General features: G+C 38.9%; 2 protein-coding genes across 5 annotated transcripts in view; both read left to right on the plus strand.

The window, feature by feature from the left end:
- The window catches only part of LOC311275948 (leukocyte elastase inhibitor-like), a 174,873-nt gene that overhangs the window by 32,015 nt on the left and 121,384 nt on the right, over positions 1-21,474 (plus strand). For 2 of the 4 annotated variants that reach the window (XM_084385307.1, XM_084385306.1), the window contains exons 2-8: positions 47-223; positions 1,059-1,202; positions 1,336-1,491; positions 1,578-1,695; positions 1,917-2,059; positions 2,149-2,316; positions 3,699-4,614. The exons of 1 other annotated variant lie outside the window; for it this stretch is intronic. In XM_084385307.1, the coding sequence (XP_084241433.1) occupies positions 56-223; positions 1,059-1,202; positions 1,336-1,491; positions 1,578-1,695; positions 1,917-2,059; positions 2,149-2,316; positions 3,699-4,103 (1,302 nt within the window). In that variant the 5' untranslated portion in view covers positions 47-55 and the 3' untranslated portion in view covers positions 4,104-4,614. Of the gene's footprint in view, positions 1-46; positions 224-1,058; positions 1,203-1,335; positions 1,492-1,577; positions 1,696-1,916; positions 2,060-2,148; positions 2,317-3,698; positions 4,615-21,474 lie in introns of those variants that run through there. One more of the 4 variants, XM_084385308.1, reaches the window with a different exon arrangement.
- Positions 14,586-16,964, plus strand: LOC311276150 (leukocyte elastase inhibitor-like). Its single transcript, XM_084385688.1, has 5 exons — positions 14,586-14,761; positions 15,343-15,700; positions 15,915-16,057; positions 16,157-16,324; positions 16,437-16,964. Exons 1-5 carry the CDS (start codon positions 14,594-14,596, stop codon positions 16,839-16,841), a joined length of 1,242 nt encoding a protein of 413 aa, XP_084241814.1. The 5' UTR covers positions 14,586-14,593; the 3' UTR covers positions 16,842-16,964.

Raw genomic sequence — 21,474 nt, forward strand, 5'->3', positions numbered from 1 at the left:
TTTTCACATTGTTATGCTGATCATCTCTCTCTCTCTTACTTTCTAGCTTGTGAAAATGGAGCCTTTGACTGCAGCAAACACACAGTTCTCCCTCAACCTGTTCAAGAAGATCAGCGGAGGAAACGCATCAGGAAATGTGTTCTACTCTCCTGTCAGCATCTCCTCGGCTCTGGCCATGGTGTCGCTCGGTGCAAGAGGAAACACAGCAGATCAGATGATTAAGGTGATCTCACACAATATACTTTTAAAAGTGGGTGACGGAAAAGTAAAAGTAGACTGAGACAGAGGAACCAGGAAGTGATGCAAGCCTTTGCACAACGAGCGCAAGCTTTCCAACCGATTCCAACTCTATTTTAAAGCAACAGCACACTCAAAAATTAACATCTTTAAAATATTTACTCGTCCTCAACGCGCTGTGAAAGAATCCTATACAGCTTGTGTACTTCTAGAATTCAAGTGTCTATATAAAGAGAAATGCCTTAAAAATGATTGCATAACACGATTTCATGTTTAATGATTTCATGTTTAAAGAGTTATGTTTTTTTTCCCTAGAAATAAATTTTTTGCAAGATGTTTAATTCATAGATTTTAATCAAATTTAAAAAAACTAGATCCACAAAATGATCTCATGATTGGAAAGTTCTATATATGAAGCACCCGATGGAACCCTTTAAGATTCTATAAGAACCTTTTCTTCTAAGAGTGATTATATTCTATATTTCCAAGAACTGAACATTCAGAGAAATGCAACATTAAACTGTAAGCTTTTCAAGCTGGATAATAAGAGAGACATGTCAGATGAATAGTTCAGTCAAAATGAAAACTGCTCCACAAGTAAACATTCATTCACAGACGGGAAATTGTGTTTCCAGAATGAGACCCAACATTGTATAAACAATCTCTAAACATTAAAGTGCCAGTTATTAATCACTCTTTTCACTCTTTTCTTGTGCATTTTTTATTTATTCTAACTTTATTTGAGAAGTGATTTCACAATATTGAAGCTATCAAAATGGTGAGGTTATCTTCATTAATTCTACCATAATAATGCTTTGTAGGTCCTGGGCTTTAACAATCCTCCACCTGCACAAGCAATGATGCAACAAGCTCAGAAGCCCCAGATTCCATGTGGCATCAAGGTTCAGCATGGACCATCAATGATGCAGCAAACCCAGAAACCTCAGTTACCTGCTGAAGTTTTGGTATGGACAATTAAATCAAACACTAACCTCATGGCTTTATGATTCTAACAGATATTTTTTTCTGAAGTGGTGCATGTATCCTTTGGGTTCGTCTGATTCATCTGATTAAATCTGATATTGTTGATGCAAACAGAAATGTCCTGCTCAGCCGGTACCCGGACAAAAACCTGAGGACCAAATTCATTCCAGCTTCAACAAGTTCATGAGTGATCTGAACAAACCAGGAGTCCCGTATGTGTTGAGTCTCGCCAACCGCCTCTACGGAGAGCAATCCTACCAGTTTGTTGAGGTAAGACTCGGTTTATTCACTGGAGGTTCTGGAAATGTTCTCAACTCTAATATCACTTCCACCTCAATTGATTTGCTGTATTACAGAAATTCCTCAATGATGCAAAAAGCTACTATGAAGCCGGACTGGAGAAGGTGGACTTCAAGAACAAATCAGAGGCTGCTCGTGTCAACATCAACAAATGGGTGGAGAAAAAAACACAAGGTGAAATCCAGCATAAACTTATTCTCAATTTTAAACTTACTCTAAACTCTTCCAAATAAAAGTTATTTCATGTTTTTTGCAGCACTTTAGATTCAGCGAAAATGTCTTTTCAAGGGCCATGTTTGGCTTCATGGGTTCTTGAGTTGAGCTTTATAGTAACAATATCAAACCAACCAGTTCAAATCACTGCTCAAAGTGAACAATGTCCATTTGTATTTTAGAGAAGATCAAGGACTTGATGCCAAAGGGAGCCATCGATGGGATGACGAAACTGGTCTTGGTGAATGCCATCTACTTCAAAGGAAACTGGGAGAAGAAATTCCCAAAGGAAGCCACCAGAGATGGGCAGTTTAAGCTAAACAAGGTGAGATTTAATGCTCTTTTTTAAAATTAATTTTAGAAATCATGATGAAATCTGAGGGGTTATAATGTGTTTCCATTGATGCTTGGCAGAATCACACTAAACCAGTGAAGATGATGCATCAAAAGGCGCACTTTCCTCTGGCCTTCATCCCAGAGATCAACAGTCAGGTTCTGGAGCTTCCGTATGTCGGGAAGAATCTCAGTATGTTGATCATCCTTCCTAACGAGATGGAAGACGACACCACTGGCCTTCAGAAGGTGATTTGAATGCTTAAAAGGGTCATGAACTGGATTATTTTATTATTTTATAATGTTTCCTGGGGTGCCCTTATAATGTTAGTATGATTTTTACTTTTTTTTTTTCATAATTGAGAAATAAAAGGCATTTTCCAAGCCTGATTTTAGCCTCTGGTTTGAAAGCTCTGTTTGAAGGGGCGTGTCTGTTGTGAGACTTCAGTGTAAAGCCCACTGCTGTAATTGGCTGACATGTTTGCATATGAAATAGCTAGTATTACATGTGGAACTCTCTCGAAATCGTTTACTACGTTTTTACTATTACAGCTATCAAGATTAATGAATGTTGAAAAGTATTGATAATATATTTAGATCTATTCCCATCACATGAAAGATTGCAGTGATGAAGTGATTCTCATCATTGCAACTCTCACGAATGCTTTCACCAAATAACAATGTAAACACGATGTAAATACAGTAAAAGCTTTGTTGTGCAAAATCATTGATTTCATAATGAGTTTTGGCAAGAATCCAGCTAAACCTGTGCTGTGTAATGACAGCTTGGGTGATTGGAATGGGAGTGTTCTTTGATCGCTTTCTGTATATAATTTAATCACAGTTTAAATAAGATTATTTTCATCCTACTAAGAGAAATGACGTGAAGTTGATCGTTTAGTCACTGGCTTGATTTACTGATGCATAAACAGTTTTAAACGATTTTGAGAGATAATCTGTCTGAACTTGAATAATTGTACATCAGAAATCACTGATCACAGATCAGACATTAGAATAAACATGATTCCTTATATGTTTGTGGCGTTGCTGGCAGATCCATATTGTAAAAGTCTGTTTGCACAGCCTGCGCCGAAATTGACCAAATAATCCACAGTGAAATTCACCGAATACAAACAAATAATGCACTGCTGAGACATTCGCATTGTTGAAAAAAGAAACCCACTATCCTAGCATTAGGATCATTTGGAAGGTAGTGGTATTGATCCTGTGTTGATCTTTTCTAGTTCTCATGTCAATATTCACTAATGCTCCAGTGGGCGGCGCCAAAGATGTTGTGATGTAGACATGGGCGTTGATATTCTTCTGCAAAGGTGGTCTTTCGCTGCCCTGTGACGTCATAAGTCTCAAATTTTTGGATCCTGTCGTTTTCTAGCCATGGTTTCAATAAAAGCATTTTTGGAAATAACAAGGAAGTTTTGAGTTTTGAAACTTACAGTACAGGGTATTTTTATAGTATAACAAACTCTTAACTGTCAAAAGATCAAGGAAAAATTTAATTCTCAGTTCATGATCCCTTTGATTAGCCAGCCGTGACCAGTCAGATGTTTACTTGTGGAGCAGTTTTCATTTTGACTGAACTATTCATCTGACATGTCTCTCTTATTATCCAGCTTGAAAAGGCACTGACCTACGAGAAGCTCATGCAATGGACCAAACCAGAAGTCATGCATCAAAAAGAGGTTCAAATATCTCTGCCCAGATTCAAGATGGAGGAAAAATACGACATGAAGAGTCTTCTGATCAGCATGGGAATGGAGGATGTTTTTGATGAGAAAAAGGTGAATCTTTCAGGAATGTCCTCCAACAATGACCTGGTGGTGTCGAAGGTGATCCATAAAGCCTTTGTTGAAGTCAACGAGGAAGGAACCGAAGCGGCTGCAGCCACTGGCGTCGTCGTAATGACACGGTGTTTGATCATCCCGCAGGTCTTCAATGCAGACCATCCTTTCCTTTTCTTCATCCGACACAATCCAACCAAGACCATTTTGTTTTATGGACGCTTTTGCTCTCCATGAGTGAGTCCTGCTGCATGAGACGCTTCCAGCTAGTTTAGGTGGTGATTTGGTTAAAATGAGTAGGAGAGACTCGGGACAACTATTGCAATTTACAGGATACAGTTTTGGACGGGTCTCTTCATGTTACTGTATATCCAATCAAATCTATCAGTTTACATGAACATTTGTGTTGTTTCTTGCACTACATGAGGCTCTGTTACACAAGTCAAATAATGTGTGTACATTAACTGTACCTGTATATTAAACAGAAACTAAACAAATCTTCAATAAAACCTGCTTTGTTTGAGTTTTTATTGTAATTTAATAGAAACTGCTGTCACAAATAAACTATAGTCAAACTGGTGCCTTAAAATAAACTGGTTTCTGAAAAGGTGTTGAGGGGGAAATACAGAAAGAGGAAAGTAAACTAACACTTCAATTAGTCAAATAAGTTATTTTTATGAATGTCACATCAGGATGTATACTGTATGTTGTTACATATATAATCATTCAATTAAATTTTTTATTGGCTAAAATGTTGTCTTTTATATTTTTACCATTTGAGATTCCTGTTTCATAATACTACTGTATAAAAGTTGCTAAAAAACCAATCATAGGCAGTTTAATGATGGTAGGGTGTCAGTCAGTGAAAAACCCTCAGTCAGTCACGTTCTACATTACATCAGACTGAACTAACGTATTGGAATCTCACCTGAGAGCCCAGTTACCTTCCAGTGGTACAAAACAAGCCAATGCACAATGGCGAGAGATTTTGGAGCCGAGTGGACAAGTTTGACTCTGCTATAATCATTAGTTCGAGTATCTGCAGAACAAGAGGGAAGCTGTTTCAGTGTTGGATTGACGGCATGTTTCAGTGGAGGTTGCACATCTGAAAGAGCATTCCTTTGCACAGATAAGTGCAGCAACTGTCCCCCTAGATGGTTCGACAGTGAAAGTGCACTTTTCCCTAAAAGAGCAAGTGGACAGCGAGCGTCTTTTTTAAGACTCCTCTCCATCCGTGCATTTCTGGATGCAGTTGCTTCTCAGGAACGGGGTACCACGTGGCACCAATGTCCAGACCTCTGGAACCTCCACGTGTGGTCTTTGGATGGGACGCGGAGGACTTAAGTGGCCAACCTCCAGTGGTAGCTGACACTATCACTGAGCTAAAGCCCCCTCTACAAATCGCTTACGCTTTGACGTGGCACCTCTTCATTGATTGGTGTTCTTCCTGTCAATGTCATGCTTTCTTTCTTGCAAGACGGGTTGGAGCTAAGCTTGTCTCCCTCCACCCTGAAAGTGTGTGTTGCAACTATCCATGATGCAGAGCACGGTAAGTCTCTGGGGAAACTTGACTTGATCATCAGGTTCCTGAGAAGTGCCAGGAGATTGAATCCTCCTCGGCCACGCCTCATCCCCTCTTGGGACCTCTCTCTGGTCTTAACGGCCCTACTGAGAGCACATTTTGAGCCTCACGCACACATTCTCACACACTCACACAAAAGTAGACTGAGACAGAGGAACCAGGAAGCAAGTTGACACAACGAGTGCATGCGTTCCAGATTTTAAAGGGGTCATGAACTGCATTGTTTTATTTTATTTTTTATGTTTCCTATGGTGCACTTATGATGTTAGCATGATTTGTACACCAAAAATTGTCACAATTTATAAATAAAAGGCATTTTGCTGCTCACTCCTTAGGAGTATTACCACCACCTACTGGATAGCCTACATGGGTGATGCATCTGTTTTTTTTTGTGTGTTTTTTTTAGATGAAGATGTAATGCCCCGCGCACCCTCTGCTGGCGCTGTATGTTCAGCTAAAAAAAAATAATAAATACATGCGCATACATATACACACACACACACACTTTACAACAATCATAAATGTTTGCACATTTCGTTTTTAATTGCACATTTAATACATTAATTCTTCAGTACTGAGTCCTTGTAAAGTCCATAACACAGTGTCAGTACAGTACAGGACCCGGTCAAATGTAATGGTGTCAATATTGCCTCATCAGTTTGAGCCAGAATCAGACCCAGAGAGCGGTGATTAAGAGAATCAAGCAGAACCTCCGCAAACACGGCTCTTACTAAACGTTTCTGAAATCTGAATGGTAATTTTTTTTTTTTTATTATTATTCTCTCAAAGAATTTCCATACGCTGTTACTTGAAAATGCTACTGCTGTTTGTTAGCTTTTGAGATACGGTTTCCCCCTGATTAAACATTTAAAACTGAATACATGACTGAGTAATACCGTTTTTTTAAAAGATATTGTTTTATTGATAGAATGAACAACCGTTTAACTATTCACAAAACTTAGTTTACTCAGTTTGTCGTTTTCTTTAGGTGTACATGTGATAACAGCAGCTGAAGTTTGCTGTTGCGATTTTTTTTTGAAGTTTGTACACGTTTCTTATACACACAAAATAACATCGAACTAACTAGCTACTATAACCAAACAGCTTTGGCATTGGTTTGCGTTCTTGATCAAATAAAAAAATTACGTCATAAAGTATACATGGAAAATACGTTTACAAAATTTGTACATATTACAAATTCGGGTCCAAAATGTTTGTACGCGTTTGTCATATACTAAGTGGCTAAAGCCAGCACTGGCATTTGTTTACATCCTTGATAAAACTAAAACATTACGTCTTAAATTATACAGGCAAATACATTTAAAATGATTAAATCTTACTTGCAGGTTGTGGCCCAACAACTGCTGCCTCTGGTTTTAAAGCTGTAACTGCTTCATGTTGGAGTAATAGTTTCTTGTTGAATCCGACATTGAACTCGTGTAGATTCTGGAAGCTGTCTTCCGTAAAATGCGCAGCACAGAGAGCTAAACTACGATTGTAATTGTCAGGAACATAATCAAACATAAATTTGAACCATTGTTGACGAACTACAGCGTCTGTAGGAAGCCTGAACACAGAAGACCTGACAGCTGGGTGAAAATAACACACTTTGACGGCTACAGCTCTCCACTATAACTCCTCCTCTTCGACAGCAGAACATGTTCCGGAGGGAGGGTTGATGTAAATGTATGGGTTAGTTACGTATAAAACCCGGGAAGTATCTCGTTGTAGTCCCATTCGAGTCGTTTTTGTAGGCATTAAACTTCCTGATTTTTAAAAGACAATATCTCCGCTTACGTTGAACTTTCAGCGCAGCAACTTTGCAGATACTGTTCATGCACCAACAGCAACATTACACAGTATTTAAAATGAAAAAAGTGAAATAGCAATCAACCACCCCTTTAAGAATGATGTCTGAGATGTGAAAATCCTTAGCAAGTATAGTGGGATGTTTTGTCTCTTCAGGCATAACCGCCCTACTCAAACGTCCGCCAACTCTTAAAACACCATCTTCAAGGATAGGATTGAGCTTATAAATGTGACTGTTCTTTTTCACATTTTTTCCCTTTTACAAGCTTGAGAGTTCATCAGAGTATCTTTTTCTTTGGCAGTAACGAATTACCTCTAATTCAGCTTTCTTTAGCTCTACCACAGAAAGCTCACTTCTGCCACATTGTGCCTTGATTTTCTCCATTTCCTCTTTTAAATGTTGTCTTTGTTGGTTTTCGTCCATGCAAGATTGTATTAAAGACATACTCAGTGATTTTGTCTTCTGACTTCCTCTTTAAAAGGGTCCAAGAGGAGAAATACTGAATGAAGTATGTTGTAACATCCATATTCTCTTCTATTTGTACAGCATTGACTGTGACACTTGCTTTTATCTCTGGATCATCTGGTGAACATTCCCCCTGGTCAATAGGATTAACTGGCCACTCCTGTTCAGGTAAAAGAAGAAACTGAGGTCCAAACACCCAATTCTTGTTCCTCAGGAATGTTTCCACTCTCAACCCTCTAGAACAGGGTTTCTCAGGTCCAACTCGGTCCTGGAGCTGCACAGTTCTAATCTCCACAATGAGTCCATTTGACTTGCCAGTGTTGCAGCAATCTCCATTCACAACTCAAAATCCTCTTAAGTTCTGTTCCTTTTCTTCAATTGCATGTTTTTCCTTCGTTAAATTTTGACGTACCAACAAAGCCGCAATATCAGCCTCTGCCTTAATGCGGGCCGAAGAAGTTGTTGATGTAGTTGAACGTCTTGTGGCAGAGCTACGTGGACTTGATCCTTTACTTCCAACATTAGAAACACTGTCACTTGGGTTTATATCGTCTTGATTATGCATGGAAACTTGAGACATATTCTGTTCATTTGAAGGGCATTCAACTGTTTTCGACTGTTGATCCTGGTTATCATCACTTGATATCTCAATTCCATTTATCCATTGCTTTGTCTCTTTTATAAATGCATCACTGGGTTTATAAATGCTTGAGAACCACTCATTTTGTTTGATCTGTTCATCACTAGGCAATAATGGGATCACTGAATCATGAAGCTTGACTGTCTCTTTAAAAGTTTGCACCAAAGTTTCAAGTTCAGACTGTACAGCTGAAATGTTCTCATTTTTCAGCATGAGTTCTTTGATGACTGGTATAGAACTTTTAATCACATTTACATTTCTTTTTCGTTCTTTCTGAAGTTGCTCAAGTTTATAAGTCAAAGCCTTTGCTGTGAGTTGAACTTTTCTTTTACATTTGTCCTGTTCAGGTTCAACATCCGCACCCGTTTCAATCTCACTCATGATTGAAGTACGCACACCTCAGCGCGTCTAAATACGGCACGCTTCCCACAACAAGCAAACACAATCCAAAACAACGCATATCATCGGATATGTCTCACAACTCCAATAGATTCACAAAAGCCCAATCTAAACAATAATTCACTAAACACACCAACAGCGCTGCTTCAATCGTAAACAAACTGCTAAACCTTTTCAAATCATTCAGCGAACACAAGCAAAGACGTAACAAACCAATGTCCTACCGGTTCAACAGCATCAAACTTATCCGAAGATGTCGGTCCTGTTGCTTTGAACATCCAATTGTGCAATGATTGTTAGCAGCAAACATATCCAAAGATGTCGGTCCTGTTGCTTTGAAAGTCCAATGTGCAATAATCCTTCTGATTAAAACAAGCGAGAGCAGAGCGAATCTCCATCAGTCAGCGCTGCGCTTCCTTTCCGTCCGGTCAAAGCATGAGGGCCTCTTCCTTGAATCCAAAGTCGACGCGTTCACGTTCACGAATAAACAATTTTGTTGACTAACTTGTAGCAGCACATAAAAACAATCCAAAAACAGCTAAAGAGCTTATGCTGCGTTCCAGGCAGGGTTTTGAGCACGTAAATCACGACTTCAAACCACGACTCACGACTTCGTAGCGTCCCAGGCCAGTCACGCCAAACTACCTGAGCGCAAGGAATTGCGGTAGCTAGATGTAAACAAACCAGCATGGCGGACCTTATGGGGCTTATGCACATTTCAGATCAAGCACCTGGCCACATGGTGCACCGAAAATAACCAGCTCCTCAACACCACCAAAACGAAGGAGCTCATCGTGGACTTCAGGAAAGTGTCAAGAGGCACACACGACACCATCCACATCAATGGAATGGCTGTTGAGCGTGTCTCCAGTTTCAAGTTCCTGGGGATCCACATCTCGGCGGACATGACCTGGACAACCAACACCTCCAGCCTGGTCAAGAAGGCTCACCAGCGCCTTTTCTTCCTGAGGACACTGAGGAAGAATCAGCTTTCCTCCACTATCCTGGTGAACTTCTATCGCTGTGCAATAGAAAGCATCCTGACCAACTGTGCTACAGTGTGGTATGGGAGCTGTTCTGTTGCAGAGCGCAAGGCACTGCAGCGGGTGGTGAAAACCGCCCAGCGCATCACTGGGACTCCACTACCTGCCATCGAGCACATCCAGAGGAAACGCTGTCTGCATCGAGCTCGCAGCATCCTTAAGGACTCCTCTCACCCAGCCCACAGACTGTTTTCTCTCCTGCCCTCCGGCAGGCGTTTCAGGTGCCTCCGGACCAGGACCAGCAGACTAAAGAACAGTTTTTCCCCAGAGCTGTCTCTTTATTAAACTCTAACCCTCATTGATCCCACTCCCCTCATATACTGATTGACTCTCCTCTCCCTCCTCACACCTGCCTCCATTTTGTTATTTGCAATACTATAATGTTCATTTGCACTGCTGACTGTTATTACAGTAACAACTGTTTACATATGCATCTTGCACTACTACCTTGACTGGAATATGCTCAATTTGCACTGCCGACTGTTTATTTACAGTACCGACTGTTTATATATACATTGCAATATCGTACCTTAACTGTAATATGCAATTACTTTCCACTGCACTTTCACTCGGATAGCTTCTGTCCAAACTTTATTTGCACTACTTTAATCCATTGTTATACTGCTCATTAGCCTAACTTATACATATATCTATTTGTTAAATTCTGTTTATAGTAATAGCCATCTGTATATTATGCTCACATTCTGTTTATAGTAACAGCCATCTGTATATATATTCATAGTACATATCTATCTGTAAAATTCTGTTTATAGTAATAGCCATCTGTATATTATATTCAGTACATATCTATCTGTAAACATTCTGTTTATAGTAATAGCCATCTGTATATTATTATATTCAGTACATATCTAGCTGTAAACTCTGTTCACAGTAATAGTTATCTGTATATTATATTCATAGGACAATCTATCTGTAAATTTTTGTTTATAATAGTATTCAACTCTATATTTATTCAGTACATATCCATGTTCTGCACTTATGGAACCACTGTATATCCTGCACTTGCTGCTATTGCACTTCTGGTTAGACCTAAACTGCATTTCGTTGCCTTGTACCTGTACTTGTGTAATGACAATAAAGTTGAATCTAATCTAATCTAATCTAATCTAATCTAATCTAATTTTTAATAATTTCTGTCGCCTTGGTGCTTACTCCTTGTTTATTTATTATTATTATATTATTATTAATTTGACTGCAACATTATATTGTCCTAAAGTGTATTCTCACCGTGTACCGCCTGCAGAAACACTGCATCCGTAGGGGCTGCCATTGTGGTTTTGTATGGTTCGAGTTTGACTGTCGTTCCAGTGCACTTTCACGGGTATAAGGTTGGAAAAACACGGGTTACAGGTTGCCTGGAACGCACCATTAGTGCAGGAAAAGCTTCTGTGACACGTTTATCCTTGAAGCTTGCATGTTGTTTTATTTTGTATAGGTTTGCACAGTCAACAAAATATGTGCTCCAGCACTCATCCCATTCTTCTATGTGAACACACACACACAACAGGTGTTTTAACCCCACTTAATTAATGACACTCCCATTATCAGTTGGTCACATGACTTTCCAATTACATGGCTCCACTGGTTGTTGATCATCATATTTGTTACATTTAAAAAATACATGCTCTGCTGTTTCTAAAACATGACATTCATCACACATACCATTTTCATGCTTCCCCATTATTTATTGCAAGTGTTGAGTTCAATCCTGTGTGCTTTTTCCTACCCTGATGTTAGCCTCTGATTTGAACGCTCTGTTTGAAGGGGCGTGTCTGCTGTGAGACTTCAGTGTAAACGCCAACAGCTGAGTATTACATGTGGGACTCTATCGTAAACGTTTCGCACGTTTTTACTATTACAGCTCTCAAGCTATAATCATGTTGTTTGTTGGTTATAGCATTATATTTCGATAGCCTATATAGCCAGAGATGGCAAACGTGCACACATCCTTCACTCAAGCAAAAGTACAGATACTCATGTTTAAAAAGACTCTGGTAAAAGTTGAAGTACACTACACTTTTTCACTCAAGGTAAAGTAAAAAAAAATATGGCCTCTACTTAAGTAAAAAGTAGCCATTGCTACTACCTGTTTTAGTGTCGCGCTGGACCTCACATCCTATTGATGCTTTAATACAAAAGAACTTACAAATCTAATTTTGTTAGCTAATGAATGTATCCAGGCTGAGCAACTACCATGTAATACACAAGCAGAGAAAAGACTAAGCTGATGGAGTTATACTGTAAATTCTATTTAAGTACAAACAGAATGAAAATTAGAATGCAAGCATAATTTACACTTCACCTGATTTACTGGTTTTACAGCATATGGAAACTATCTGACTCAACCTGTCAGGTTTCAGATGACCGCTTAATAGAGAAATGAACAGCAGAGAACACATTTCCATTAAAAAAAAAGGAAAGTATTTACTTAAATCAGTATGCTCAAATTGGCAACATGGACTATTCACTGGCCTAAACAATTTGTCCTAAAGACTGAATATTAATGTGTGTGTCATCAGCACCAGCAACATGTGGCAACATCCCTTATACAAACACTGAGAAACAAAATTGTTGGGAAAAATCCTTAGCCGCTCCTAAATCTGAACCCCTGCGAATCCCTTCAAAAACTGGGCATTAACTGTCAAACACAACCTTTAAGTGCTTTCTTAAATTCAACGGCGAATTCTTGAAAGCCAGCACTTTGTGCTTTTTAGGTTGACACAATTAGCAATGCATTCGCCAGGAATCCTTTTTAACGTAGACAATTACATAATCTCTCTCATATATGACCATGCGTGATCAGGAATGTCTCTATTCTCAGTCATGTCGACATCTTTAACTCCCTCAGTCTCATCCATAACGTTAGCTATTCTTCTTGTTGTCTTCTGCCTTGCTCCGTGGGAGCTTATAGCCTACGTCTGTGGTGCGTGATAGTCAAGAATATTATACACCAATGGGGGAGTCATGTTTTCTGTTGAAAAAGTCAAGTCAAGTCATCTTCATTTATATAGTGCTTTTAACAATGTAGAGTGTTTCAAAGCAGCTTTACAGAGATAAACGTATAATTTAAGGTAACAGAGATTGTTTTGGCTTTATAGCGGTTCTTTAATAAAGTTATTTTCCAGCTAAAGTTAGTTTAATTTGATTGATTCACTTCCGTCGCAACGGTCATTTGTTATTAAATTAGGGGCCGCTAAGACGACACCATTCTCTCTACACAGACTTTAAACACGAACCTGTGATATCAAACATCAAACACTAACCCAGTTAACAGGGAACGTTCTCAGAACTTTAGCTAACATTCTGTCAAGGTTCTGTTGCATGAACAGCTGTATTTAGAGATGCATGTATCCTTTGGGTTCGTCTGATTCAACTGATTAAATCTGATATTGTTGATGCAAACAGAAATGTCCAGAGGAAAAACCTGAGGACCAAATTCATTCCAGCTTCAGCAAGTTATAATCAGATTCAGTTAAAAATGCAGTCCAACTTGCTCTCCCCCAAGCATCATGGGAAATGGCATGATGAGGACACAGATTAACACTCCTTGGTTTATATCAAATTCTATTAAGTAAGATTGTAGATTATTACTGTCAAGTCAAGTCAAATCACCTTCATTTATATAGCGCTTTTAACCATATAGATTGATCTATAGAAATATAGAAAATCATTCAACATTCTGAAAATGAAAAAAATATTATTTTTGGGGGGCCGAGAAGTACTGTAAGAACCCCCAATGCATTTCAGCATTATTCCATCCAGCTAACAAAAATATTAGCCTATCTTAGAATGTTTTGCTAACCATTAAGATATTAACATGTTATTTGTGAATGATCTCTGGACGTTTAAAACGTCCAGTTTTAAATGTTTTTAAAAAGTTTTTTTTTTTTTTTTTTTTTGGTAGAGCATACATTCTATTTTATAATTTTGTAAACATTACCGGAACATTACTTTGGAATGTTCACTGAACTTTCTGAAACACGTAGTAGGCTAACATTTAAAAAAATTCAAACTAATGTCCAAAACTGTTTCAGAAAAAAACGTTCTATGAATGATGTTTAAGTACTAATGTTTTTGTGACTTCCGTCTTTTGGGAATATTATTAAAGACCATATAGCCTACTTTGAACAGTTCGATTAACCCTACTTAAAGAATGTTTTTGTTTATAACTTTAAGAGAAACCTGGTCAAAGAACGTTCTCTGTTAGTATTACACTCTGACAGCTTGATATCTGTATAAAATGTGTCTATTACAGAACTAAAAATGAAAGGAAATTACAGATGTTGCATCCATGTTATTGGCAACAATTAGCCTGGAACGCCAATATTTGCTTTTGTTTCTGTGGATCGCGGATCTACATTCCTTTCGACATTCAAAGCGACGAGTTTCACCTGTCAAACAAGCCTTTAGTTTTACAGAAGGGCTGGATTAGTTTAGAGGACGGGCTCTTCAGGGCGAGGTAACGTTTATAAGAATGACACTCAGCAGATCATTCATTCACCTCCGACACACGGAGAAACTTCATTGTTCCTGCTGAATACTCTAGGTAATGCTTTTTATTTAACTTCTCTGTTGGTTAGAATAATGATGCAAACTGTTTAACTACTGTTCTGATCTGAAAACTGATGTCATTTGAGAGATAAAGCATTGATTGACTGTTTCTTCCTTGTGACAACTGAACTGAGCAATGCTGTGTTTGGGATTTAATTATTTTCACATTGTTATGCTGATCATCTCTCTCTCTCTCTTACTTTCTAGCTTGTGAAAATGGAGCCTTTGACTGCAGCAAACACACAGTTCTCCCTCAACCTGTTCAAGAAGATCAGCGGAGGAAACGCATCAGGAAATGTGTTCTTCTCTCCTGTCAGCATCTCCTCGGCTCTGGCCATGGTGTCGCTCGGTGCAAGAGGAAACACAGCAGATCAGATGATTAAGGTGATCTCACACAATATACTTTTAAAAGTGGGTGACGAGAGAGTAGACTGAGACAGAGGGACAAGAGAAATTCCTTAAATGATTGCATAATAATTTAATGTTTAACAAGTTATTTTTAATAACAATAATGTTTAATTATTTCCTGGCCTGTTTAATTCAAAAAATGAAATCAGATTTTAAAAATGATCCATAAAATGATCCCATGATGGGAAGGTTCTATACTGATGGAAACCTATATATTCTATATAGAACCTTTTCTTCTAAGAGTGATTATATTCCAAGTTTCTATATTTCCAAGAACTTACATTCAGAGAAATACAACATTAAACAGTGAGCAACAGTACATTTAAAAGTTCATTCACAGACGGTAAATTGTGTTTCCAGACTGAGACCCAATATTTGTAATTTGAGTTCCAACATTGTATAAACAGTAAAGTGCCAACTATTATAATCACTCTTTTCTAGTGCATTTTTATTTTTTTATTCATTCTAATGGGTATTTAAGTAGTGCATTCACGCTATTGAAGTTATCAAAATAGTGAGGTTATCTTTATTAATTCTACCATAATAATGCTGTGTAGGTCCTGGGCTTTAACAATCCTCCAGTAACCGGACAAAAACCTGAGGACCAAATTCATTCCAGCTTCAAAAAGTTCATGAGTGATCTGAACAAACCAGGAGTCCCGTATGTGTTGAGTCTCGCCAACCGTCTCTACGGAGACCAATCCTACCAGTTTGTTGAGGTAAGACTCGGTTTATTCACTGGAGGTTCTGGAAATGTTCTCAACTCTAATATCACTTCCACCTCAATCGGTTTGCTGTATTACAGAAATTCCTCAATGAGCTACTATGAAGCCGGACTGGAGGAGGTGGACTTTGAGAACCAATCAGAGGCTGCTCGTGTCAACATCAACCAATGGGTGGAGACAAAAACACAAGGTGAAATCCAGCATAAACTTATTCTCAATTTCAAACTTACTCTTACAAATATAAGTTATTTCATGTTTTTTGCAGCACTTTAGGTTCAGCAAAAATGTCTTTTCAAGGGCCATGTTTGGCTTCATGGCTTCTTGAGTTGAGCTTTATAGTAACAATATCAAACCAACCAGTTCAAATCACTGCTCAAAGTGAACAATGTCCATTTGTATTTTAGAGAAGATCAAGGACTTGATGCCACAGGGAGCCATCGATGAGAGGACGAAACTGGTCTTGGTGAACGCCATCTACTTCAAAGGAAACTGGGAGAAGAAATTCCCAAAGGAAGCCACCAGAGATGAGCAGTTTAAGCTGAGCAAGGTGAGATTTCATGCTCTTTTGTATATTATTCTACTAATATTTGTAACAGTCATGATGAAATATGAAAGGTTATAATGTGTTTCCATTGATGTTTGGCAGAATCAAATTGAACCAGTAAAGATGATGTATCAAAAGGCACAGTTTCCTCTGGCCTTCATCCCAGAGATCAACAGTCAGGTTCTGGAGCTGCCGTATGTCGGGAAGAATCTCAGTATGTTGATCATCCTTCCTAACGAGATGGAAGACGACACCACTGGCCTCCAGAAGGTGATTTGAATGCTTAATTAGCCAGCCGTGACCAGTCAGATGTTTACTTGTGGAGCCGTTTTCATTTTGACTATTTCAACTATTTCTCTGACATGTCTCTCTTATTATCCAGCTTGAAAAGGCACTGACCTACGAGAAGCTCATGGAATGGACCAAACCAGAAATCATGAGTCAACAAGAGGTTGAAGTGTCTCTGCCCAGATTCAAGATGGAGGAAACCTATGACATGAAGAGTCTTCTGATCAGCATGGGAATGGAGGATGTTTTTGATGAGAAAAAGGTGAATCTTTCAGGCATGTCCTCCAACAACGACCTGGTGGTGTCGAAGGTGATCCATAAAGCCTTTGTTGAAGTCAACGAGGAAGGAACCGAAGCGGCTGCAGCCACCGGCGTTGTTGTAATGCTAGAGTGTTTGATCATCCCGCAGGTCTTCAACGCAGACCATCCTTTCCTATTCTTCATCCGACACAATCCAACCAAGAGCATTTTGTTTTATGGACGCTTCTGCTCTCCATGAGTGAGTCCCGCTGGATGAGACGCTTCCAGCTAGTTTAGGTGATGATCTGGTTAAAATGAGTAGGAGAGACTCAGGACAACTATTGCAATTTACAGGATACAGTTTTGGACGGGTCTCTTCATGTTACTGTATTTATAATCAAATATATCTGTTTACATGAACATTTGTGTTGTTTCTTGCACTACATGAGGCTCTGTTATACAAGTCAAATAATGTGTGTGCATTAACTGTAACTGTTTATTAAACATAAATTAAACAAATCTTCAGTAAAACCTGCTTTGTTTGAGTTTTTATTGTAATAGAAACCGCTGTCACAAATAAACTGTAGTCAAACTGGTGCCAATGAAACTTAAAGAAAACTGGTTTCTGAAAAGGTGTTGAGGGGGAAACACGGAAAGAGGAAAGTAAACTAACACTTTAATTAGTAAAATAAGTTATTTTTATGAATGTCAAATCAGGGTGTATACTATATATATATATATATATATATATATATATAGTTTTATGGTGCTTAAAGGTGCATTGCGCAACATTTCATGTTAAAAATACCTGTTTTTCTAACCCATACATGCTTAAAAAATTGCCTGATGGGCTGAATGAGCCCTTCTATGATCACTGCGATTGCCTCTATAATCCTGTACAGTAAAATAAATAAGAGGGATTCGGGTCGGAATCGACTGGGCGTGACGTCATGCGCGTTCACGCTCACCTGGCTATGTCTGGCAGGTTTGTGTATTCGCCGCCATTATCCGCATCAGTGAAGACAACTCAAGCGACTTTTGCAAAAGTAGAAGATGGATTCAAAGAGACCGGCTTCTAGTTCATCCCAAACCCCAACGTAACCGCGTGCACAACTCTGGTTGCAGTTTCGCGTGTCGCCAGAAGGGTAGTTCTGCAAAAACTCAGAGACTTGCGCAATGCACCTTTAATTTAACCCCTTGTTTGGGTATTAAATATAGACACCTTCTACCTTATTTTGTTTATTCTCAGGTTAGGTAAAGTCAGTCGAATTCGTTCTAAACAGTAAGTATATAAATTTCCATACTTACAATCCAGTCGAAAGACTGCTTCGTGGTTTAGTTCAGCTCAATATTTTGTAAAACAGAGACTTAAGGCAGGCGAGCTTCTTACTTTCAATTATATGTATTTTTTATTAAATACAGGTTAATTAGTTTACATAAACGGTACTAATATATAAAATAAAAATAAATCAAAATCAAATAATTTACAAGCTTTCATCTTCATGAGGCGCAATGGCAAGGCATCTAACACCGGAGAGGCCGTCCTTGGTGAATCAGCGTCTGACTGAACATTTTCATACCAGCTCTTTTAAAGTCCATCAACTTTTGGACATCTTCAGAAATCTCCTCCTGGAAACTCCCTAAAACTTGTTCATTGGTCATCCTCTCCTGGAAACCCCCTAGGACTTGGTTATAAAGCCTTTGTCTCTCCATCCTCCTTCTTCTGGACCTTTTCTTCATCGCTGTATCTTCTGTGTCTCGTCCGCAACACATAGACGGTAATGATTGCATTTTTCTTCTTTCTTTGGTAAAGCTCTTTCTAATACATTTTCAATTTCTCTCTACTCTGCCATATGCTTAATAAATGCTTACAACATTCAGTGTGGTCTGTTTTTCTTTATAAACCATCTTCTCAATAAATGACTTTACAAACAACAGTTGTGGTGTCTTTTCTTAATGACAATTTCTTAATAAACATGTTTATAAAAACAAGTCTCAGTGTCTTTTCTAATGAACCAGATTCAAGGGTTTCTTATAAAAACCTTATAAAGTGTTTTTCTTATACAACACTTTTCTTACACAAAGTTACAGTTATACTTAATACCCTATTAGAAGCCTATTTATTATGAGGCATAAAAGAACAAATTGCATGTTTCACACAACAATATATATGTATATATATCATTCAATAAAATCTTTTATTGGCTAAAATTTTGTCTTTGTATTTTTAACATTTGAGATTCCTGTTTCATAATACTACTGTATAAAAGTTGCTAAAAAACATCAACCATAGGCAGTTTAATGATGGTAGGGTATCAGTCAATGAAAAACCCTCAGTCAGTCACGTTCTACATTACATCAGACTGAACTAACGTATTGGAATCTCACCTGAGAGCCCAGTTACCTTCGAGTGGTACAAAACAAGCCAATGCACAATGGCGAGAGATTATGGAGCCGAGTGGACAAGTTTGACTCTGCTACAATCATTAGTTCGAGTATCTGCAGAACAAGAGGGAAGCTGTTTCAGTGTTGGATTGATGGCATGTTCCAGTGGAGGTTGCACATCTGAAAGAGCATTCCTTTGCACAGATAAGTGCAGCAACTGTCCCCCTAGATGGTTCGACAGTGAAAGTGCACTTTTCCCTAAAAGAGCAAGTGGACGGCGAGCGTCTTTTTTAAGACTCCTCTCCATCCGTGCATTTCTGGATGCAGTTGCTTCTCAGGAACGGGGTACCACGTGGCACCAATGTCCAGACCTCTGGAACCTCCACGTGTGGTCTTTGGATGGGACGCGGAGGACTTAAGTGGCCAACCTCCAGTGGTAGCTGACACTATCACTGAGCTAAAGCCCCCTCTACAAATCGCTTACGCTTTGACGTGGCACCTCTTCATTGATTGGTGTTCTTCCTGTCAATGTCATGCTTTCTTTCTTGCAAGACGGGTTGGAGCTAAGCTTGTCTCCCTCCACCCTGAAAGTGTGTGTTGCAACTATCCATGATGCAGAGCACGGTAAGTCTCTGGGGAAACTTGACTTGATCATCAGGTTCCTGAGAAGTGCCAGAAGATTGAATCCTCCTCGGCCACGCCTCATCCCCTCTTGGGACCTCTCTCTGGTCTTAACGGCCCTACTGAGAGCACATTTTGAGCCTCACACACACATTCTCACACACTCACACAAAAGTAGACTGAGACAGAGGAACCAGGAAGCAAGATGACACAACGAGTGCATGCGTTCCAGATTTTAAAGGGGTCATGAACTGCATTGTTTTATTATTTTTTTTATGTTTCCTATGGTGCACTTATGATGTTAGCATGATTTGTACACCAAAAATTGTCACAATTTATAAATAAAAGGCATTTTGCTGCTCACTCCTTAGGAGTATTACCACCACCTACTGGATAGCCTACATGGGTGATGCATCTGTTTTTTTTGTGTGTTTTTTTTAGATGAAGATGTAATGCCCCGCGCACCCTCTGCTGGTGCTGTATGTTCAGCTAAAAAAATAAATAAATACATGCGCATACATATACACACACACACACACTTTACAACAATCATAAATGTTTGCACATTTCGTTTTTAATTGCACATTTAATACATTAATTCTTCAGTACTGAGTTCTTGTAAAGTCCATAACACAGTGTCAGTACATGTGAAGTGAGAAATATGTGGTGTGTCAATGTGATACGTGTAATAAGTCCATGTCTGTGTTAAATCGTCGCAGTGCATTAATAAAGGAATCAGTATCCAATGATTGTACCACTTCGATATGAATAGCACGAATGGCTAGGCATGTGAAGATAACCCCGTATCTCTTCACAATACTTCTTCTGCTCTTAATTTCAAAGGGTCCAAAACAGTCAACTCCGACGTACGTAAATGTAGGTTTATCTGGAGAAACTCTATTCAGAGGTAGGTTTGCCATCTGTTGATGCCCTGGAGCTGCTTGCAAACGCTTGCAGATCACACACTTGGACAATATCTTCCTTATGGCTAAACTGGCACCAGGTATCCAGTACCTCTGATGCAACCTTGATAGCATATAGTTTCGACCACCATGACCCACCTCTTGATGTATATGTTTAAGAATGATGTCTGAGATGTGAAAATCCTTAGCAAGTATAGTGGGATGTTTTGTCTCTTCAGGCATAACCGCCCTACTCAAACGTCCGCCAACTCTTAAAACACCATCTTCAAGGATAGGATTGAGCTTATAAATGTGACTGTTCTTTTTCACATTTTTTCCCTTTTACAAGCTTGAGAGTTCATCAGAGTATCTTTTTCTTTGGCAGTAACGAATTACCTCTAATTCAGCTTTCTTTAGCTCTACCACAGAAAGCTCACTTCTGCCACATTGTGCCTTGATTTTCTCCATTTCCTCTTTTAAATGTTGTCTTTGTTGGTTTTCGTCCATGCAAGATTGTATTAAAGACATACTCAGTGATTTTGTCTTCTGACTTCCTCTTTAAAAGGGTCCAAGAGGAGAAATACTGAATATGAAGTATGTTGTAACATCCATATTCTCTTCTATTTGTACAGCATTGACTGTGACACTTGCTTTTATCTCTGGATCATCTGGTGAACATTCCCCCTGGTCAATAGGATTAACTGGCCACTCCTGTTCAGGTAAAAGAAGAAACTGAGGTCCAAACACCCAATTCTTGTTCCTCAGGAATGTTTCCACTCTCAACCCTCTAGAACAGGGTTTCTCAGGTCCAACTCGGTCCTGGAGCTGCACAGTTCTAATCTCCACAATGAGTCCATTTGACTTGCCAGTGTTGCAGCAATCTCCATTCACAACTCAAAATCCTCTTAAGTTCTGTTCCTTTTCTTCAATTGCATGTTTTTCCTTCGTTAAATTTTGACGTACCAACAAAGCCGCAATATCAGC

The sequence above is a fragment of the Rutilus rutilus genome (genome assembly GCF_951802725.1).
Source record: "Rutilus rutilus genome assembly, chromosome: 17".
Lineage (NCBI taxonomy): Eukaryota > Metazoa > Chordata > Actinopteri > Cypriniformes > Leuciscidae > Rutilus > Rutilus rutilus.